Consider the following 6519-nt stretch of genomic DNA (forward strand, 5'->3'; position numbering starts at 1 on the left):
AAGATTGAAATTAGCGGAATTGAAATAATAGAATTATTAATATGAAATTAATTAATAAAAAAATTTACAACATTTGGAGATAAAAATTTATAAAAATTTATAAAAAATATAAATCGAAATATCATCAAATAAATTTTAATATTTTTTTTAATATTTTTCTATTGTAATATTATACAGAACAAAAAGAATGTTTATAATGAATGAATATATATAAACATATCATTGTTTTTTACTAAGTTTACATATATCAATTATATGATATTGTTTAAAATTGTTATAAAGTATGCGTTGCATATAAAGAAATAAAAGATATAATTATTCAAATTATAATCTTATATATATAATAAATTTCATATATCAATTATAAATAAAAAATTTTTATTCCTTTTTTTATTTTTATTTTTTCTTTAAAATTAATTAATTCTTAAATAATTGATGCAAATTTATTAAGTATATTTATTTAATTTTATAATAAAATGATTATTTATCTATTACTAATATTAATCAAAATATAAATTGACATAAAAAATGAAATATAAAAAAATTGTACTATTATTTTTTTTGAATAAATGAAATGAAATTATTGAATATTAATTCAAAATATAAGTTTAAATTTATCATGTTATTCTTATATTGTATTATCTTATTGTGTAGCATAGCTATAATTGGAACATATTATATATTAAGATAAGTATAATTTTTTATACTTAATAAAAAATGCAATTTACCTGTTATAAGCAAATTCTTCTAAAAAATTTCCAAGGATGTTGATTTAATAATAAATTTTTTTTACAACTTTATCAAATAAAACTTTGGAAGATTTTAGAACATTTTAAATAATGTTTGAAATATAAAAATTGTTATATAAATATTATTCATAATAGTTAAAAATTTAAAAGTTTGTATTTGAAAATCGAATAGATATTTCAATTTGATATAAAAATATAAAGCATTTTTTTTAACAATGTTGGTAACAAGTAAGTAAGATGTAATGTACCGTCATGGCGACGTTACCGCCACGGAAAAATCCAACTCCAACGAAAATTTTAAAACAACATTTAACACCATTACAAACACTCTTACAATTAGGTTTTCCAAAACATCGAGCGTAAGTATTATACAACAATTATAAAAGATTGTCAATATCTTTTTATTATTCTATAAACAATTATAAACGATTATGATGCATTCAGTGTAAACAAACAGCTGTCAAATATTAAATATCACTATTGTTTTCTTTCTATGTTTGTTCTACAGTGATTGTTTATATTTATTATTGTAATTAATATATTATATATTTTTTTATCATTATTTTTTTAATAAATAAAAAAATATAATTTTATAAAAATTTTGTATAATTATTATACAAAATATAATTAAAAATATTTTACTAACTATAAGTCATAACAATTCAAATAGATATTGTATTGTTTATAGAGAGAAAGCATTAGCTGCTACAGGGCATCGAGGTGTTCAACTTGCATCTGATTGGCTAGTAGCTCATGTTAGAGATCCAACTTTGGATACTTATACTCATAGACAATATATTTTATATGCTTGTCCTACGGGTGAACTAGCTGAACAGTTAATGAGATTTTGGTCTGAAAGTAAAGAACTTATAAGGAATGGAGCTCATAATTATATGCCACATATTACACTTGTGTCATTTTTTAGAGTATGAAATTATTTTAATTTTAATAATATGATATAAATAAAAATAATACAAATATATTATTTATAGGCACCAGATGAATCTACTGAAGAGTTGGTAAATATTCTTGAAAATGTAATTAACCAAAATGAGTTATCAGATAATATTGAATTAGAAACATATATTTCTCCTAATTTTATGGGTTTATTTGTTAAAAAAGCAAATGTAGAATGGCTGAAAAATGTTGCTATTCATTATGTAAACAAACTTTCAAGTTTGGGAATTTCTGCAGAACCTCAAGTAAAATCTTTACATTTGACACTAGCTTATCAGTTTCCTAGCAATTTATATCAACAATTGCGTTTAATGGTAGAAAAATTAATACTTACTTGTCCAACTAATTGGGAACTAAGATTATATTCTAGAGATCCTAGATTACAAAACATACATGTACATAAAGTAACACATGCTCATATGCCTAGAGAACATGATGAATTAGAATTAAGAGTAGGAGATTACATTTATATTCCAGAAGGGGCATGTAGTGCATCTACAGATGGTTGGGTCGAAGGTATCTCTTGGTTAACTGGTATTTCAGGCCATTTACCTTTAAATCATACAAAACGTACAGCTGAATCAGATTCATGGACTTTACACACTACTATACAAATTACTGACAATAAAAGTGAAATTTTAGAAAAAGAAGAAATACCTCTAACTCGTAAACCACCAGAATTATTATCAAGTGATTCTGTAGACAGCCCTGATGGAGTAGCAACAACTAATGAACCAGTAAATTATATTAATTATTTATTATTTATTCATGTATAAAAATTCCAATTTTAATCTTTTATCTACATATGTAGATAGAGGCTTCTGAAGCACCTCCAAGTTTCTCAAGACAAATTTTTATATGCCGCCATGGAGAAAGAGTAGATTTTACATTTGGAGCATGGATTCGTTACTGTTTTGAACCAAATGGATCTTATGTTCGTAGAGATTTAAATATGCCAAAAGAAATACCATCAAGAAATATACAAGATTTTCGAAATGATAGCCCTTTGACAACTGTAGGTGAAATGCAAGCAAGTTTAGTAGGAGAAGCTATGAAATCATCTAGTATTAAAATTGATGTGGTTTTCACATCTCCATCATTAAGATGTATACAAACATTGGCTCATATCTTAAAAGGATTAAACTTGAATATTCCAATGAAAATAGAGCCAGGTCTTATAGAATGGTTAGCATGGTATCCAAATGGTGTTCCAGTTTGGATGACATCTGAAGAATTAACAAAAGCAGGTTTTAACATAGATAAAAATTATGATCCAATTATTAAAGCAAAAGAACTTCCATTAAAGGAAAATGCAGCTCAGTATTATGAACGAAGTTACGAATTAATCAAACGAATTATTGAAAATACAGTAGGGAATATTTTAATAGTAGCTCATGCTGCTTCTTTAGCAGCTTGTACTAGGCAATTAACAGGTGGAAGAGTTCCACCAGCTTCAGAAGTTACAAGATTAGCACAGAGAGTACCATATTTAGCATGTCTAACAGCACGTGAAGAATTGAATGGTTGGCAACTTCATCCACCTCCATTTCCACCTATAACCCATACCAGTAATACTAGATTTGATTGGAAAGTATTATTGTAAAAAATAATTAATATTTTAAATACAGTTTTTTTCTCTTTTTATCTTTTGTTATATAAAAGCTGCTTAAACATAAAAGACTGTAAAAATACAATGAATTTTTTTGTAACATTTAATTTATACAAAATAGATTAAAAAGAGAGAAAATGTATTAAAAAATTATATATTCTGGGTTGGGTTATTTATAATATAATAAAATATGCCAGTTAACTATTCAATAATTACAAAAATTAATACTTATAGGACAATAAATACGGGTATTGACATTCAATTCTACCTTCTTTATAAAGAATTTAGAATATGTGTCTCAAAAAAAAAATTTGAATTGATATTTTAAAAAAAGATATATTCTTTCATAGATTTCGTACTGAATGTTTAGAAAGTTTTTAGTAATATGATATTATGATATTATGATAGTATTTATAACATTTGATAGAAAAATATTAATAATACATTCAAAGTCTTAGAGAATGTATTTAAAAAATCATGACATTAAAAAATTTGATATATTATAATTTTTTTTATCTTTAATTGTAAAAATTCAAAAAATTATTAATCTATTATTTATTCAATTTTTTAAATTTATTGTTGCATATTATGTATACATTATGTATACATAAATAATGAAAAAATATGAAATCAAATCTAATATTTTTTACAAAATATATGAATGCACATATAATTTAGATTTAAAATATATTATTTTTATGTTTAATAATTTAATTCATTGTTACAAAAAATCTATTTAAGTGGAAATTATGAAAATCAGTAAATAACAAAATTTTTTCATACATTGTATAAACCTATGAAATAATAGTTGGCATAAATAATGTATGGAGATATAGAAGTACAAAATCAATGTAGGAAAATGTTATTTACCAAAGAAATATATAAAATGTTATTTCATTACAAATATCAGTTATGTCATGAAAGAATCTACTATTTTATTTACTATAGAAAAAAATTTATTAAAGTATAATATATAGTATACCTCATAATGTTTAAAAAATTTTTTTATATAAAATAAAATTTAGTAAAAAATATAATAAATGTAAGATATTATAAAATGTTTATACTTTTCTATAACAATATTAATAATTATACATGTCCACTTTCCTTTAGTTTTGCAATTAATGTATCAACATCTGGTACAATAGTTCCGGCTTGTCTAACTGGTGGTTCTTCAACTGATAAAATTTCAATTCTTGCTGTAGTATCTACACCAAGATCTTTTGCTGTTACTTTTTTAATTGGTTTTTTCTTAGCTTTCATAATATTTGGCAATGTAGCATATCGTGGTTCATTAAGTCGTAAATCAGCACTTAAAACTGTTGGCATTTTTATTTTAACAACCTCTGAACCTCCATCAACTTCACGTGTAACAGTTAGATCATCATTATTTTTTTCAATCTATCACAAAAAAATATAAAATATACATTGTAATAAATAGTTTTTAATATTGCTTAAAATATATTTTTAAATAATATTATTTAATATTGTAACTTACTTTACTACAAAATGTTCCAGTTGGCCAATCTAAAATACCTCCAATCATTTGTGCAGTTTGATTACTATCATCATCTATAGCTTGTTTTCCAACAATAATTAAATCTGCTTTCTCTTCTTGAGCTAATTTGGCCAGAAGTTTAGAAACATGAATAGGTTGCAAAGTTTCATATTCAGGTCCAGGTATTTCAACATGAATTCCTTTATCAGCACCCATTGCAAGGGCAGTTCTTATTACATCTTGACATTGTGGAGGTCCACATGAAACTGCAATTATTTCTTGTACTAATTTCTTTTCTTTCATTCGTATAGCTTCTTCAATTGCAATTTCATCAAAAGGATTCATTGCATGTTTTACTCCATCTGTTACAACACCTGTTTTATCTGATTTAACACGAATCTAAAATATAAAGTAAAATAAAAATATATTACAAAATGTAAATGAAAAATATTATTTACAATTATTTCAATCTAGAATACTTATTTTTTATCGTGATAATTAATATATTACGTAATAATTAGATTTTTATTTTAACTTATTATGATTAAAATTATATTTTTTAACATATATTATTATTAAATTTTATATCATACTTATATTATTAATTACCTTAACTGCATAATCGATAACTCTTTTTACACCTACAAGTGCTCGTGCCATTGTTGATTAAGAAACAGATCGATAAATTATACGAAATAAAAGTATATAATTATCTTTTCATAATATATGTTGAAATATTTACAGAACTATACAATCTTTTTTATATATAGTCAAACTACTATTTGATTGGTCTGTTTGATATTTTGATTATTTAGTAAATCTAAATAGTCTAAAGTTCATTATACTTTGATATGTGTTGATTTTATGGACTTATTTTCATGCACTTCATGCTGATTTTATGGACATATTTTCATACAATTTCATACAGTGTTGATGTATATAACTAAACTATAATATCATAATTGTTTCAAACAAAATTCTAATCACAGTAAAATAATTCCAAAATTATTTGAAAGATAAGAGAATAAAAATAATTTTTATCGTAATGATGTAAAACTTGTAATAAATATGTTTTTACTTTTATGATATAATTTCTTTCTTTCCATATTTATCATAATTTATTTATAAAATAAATAAGATAACAAAATTTATAATTATATTTTTATATTAGTAAAGATATATTTTTATTTTAATTGGATTTACAAATAATTTATAACAATATTTTGTTATTTTTTTATTTTAGTATATTATAAATTAAGGCCATTTTCAATCTTGCGACATGAAAATGAAAGACATATAATATGTAAAGAATAAAGAAATGAATCATTATTTTATAGCAATTATATATAGCAATTACTGTTATTTGAATTTCTTTTGAATCTCTTTTGAATTACTTATTTATTGAAAAAAAATATAAATAGAAATTATCATATATTTTTTACAGTCTTATTAATTTCAAAATGATAATTCTAATAATTATTAATTATTCTAAAAATTATATTGTATTATTTATTTATTTAAAAAAATTTAAAACATTTTTTAAAATATTTCAAATTATTACACGAATGAAATATACATATTAATTAATATGCTATATATATTAATTAATTTAATTTATTAATATTTTATAATAATTTATTAATTTATTAATATTATAAATAATATTAATTTATTATTATAATTCTCTATAAAAATATTATAATTTA

At 22.2% G+C, this 6519-nt stretch overlaps 2 protein-coding genes across 2 annotated transcripts; one reads left to right on the forward strand and one right to left on the reverse strand.

Moving 5' to 3' along the window:
- The first annotated feature begins 967 nt into the window (after positions 1 to 967).
- LOC102681602 (protein UBASH3A homolog) lies at positions 968 to 3333 on the forward strand. The gene is made up of 4 exons (XM_006619787.2): positions 968 to 1108; positions 1438 to 1675; positions 1742 to 2443; positions 2518 to 3333. The coding sequence occupies exons 1-4, from the start codon at positions 1002 to 1004 to the stop codon at positions 3307 to 3309; spliced, it is 1839 nt and encodes a 612-aa protein (XP_006619850.1). The 5' UTR covers positions 968 to 1001; the 3' UTR covers positions 3310 to 3333.
- Positions 3334 to 3988: 655 nt separating this feature from the next.
- Positions 3989 to 5753, reverse strand: LOC102681742 (electron transfer flavoprotein subunit beta). The gene is made up of 3 exons (XM_006619788.1): positions 5423 to 5753; positions 4814 to 5212; positions 3989 to 4716 (listed from the first exon to the last, which is right to left on the reverse strand). Exons 1-3 carry the CDS (start codon positions 5471 to 5473, stop codon positions 4405 to 4407), a joined length of 762 nt encoding a protein of 253 aa, XP_006619851.1. The 5' UTR covers positions 5474 to 5753; the 3' UTR covers positions 3989 to 4404.
- Positions 5754 to 6519: the final 766 nt, after the last annotated feature.

This window comes from Apis dorsata, unplaced genomic scaffold (genome assembly GCF_000469605.1).
Source record: "Apis dorsata unplaced genomic scaffold, Apis dorsata 1.3 scaffold_437, whole genome shotgun sequence".
NCBI lineage: Eukaryota > Metazoa > Arthropoda > Insecta > Hymenoptera > Apidae > Apis > Apis dorsata.

Coding starts and splice junctions, on each gene's coding strand:
- LOC102681602 (XM_006619787.2), top strand. CDS start 1,002: ATGGCGACGTTACCGCCACGGAAAAATCCAACTCCAACGAAAATTTTA. Junction 1,676..1,741: donor CACTTGTGTCATTTTTTAGA/GTATGAAATTAT, acceptor TATTATTTATAG/GCACCAGATGAATCTACTGA. Junction 2,444..2,517: donor TAGCAACAACTAATGAACCA/GTAAATTATATT, acceptor CTACATATGTAG/ATAGAGGCTTCTGAAGCACC.
- LOC102681742 (XM_006619788.1), bottom strand. CDS start 5,473: ATGGCACGAGCACTTGTAGGTGTAAAAAGAGTTATCGATTATGCAGTT. Junction 5,213..5,422: donor TTATCGATTATGCAGTTAAG/GTAATTAATAAT, acceptor TTTATATTTTAG/ATTCGTGTTAAATCAGATAA. Junction 4,717..4,813: donor CTGGAACATTTTGTAGTAAA/GTAAGTTACAAT, acceptor TTTTTGTGATAG/ATTGAAAAAAATAATGATGA.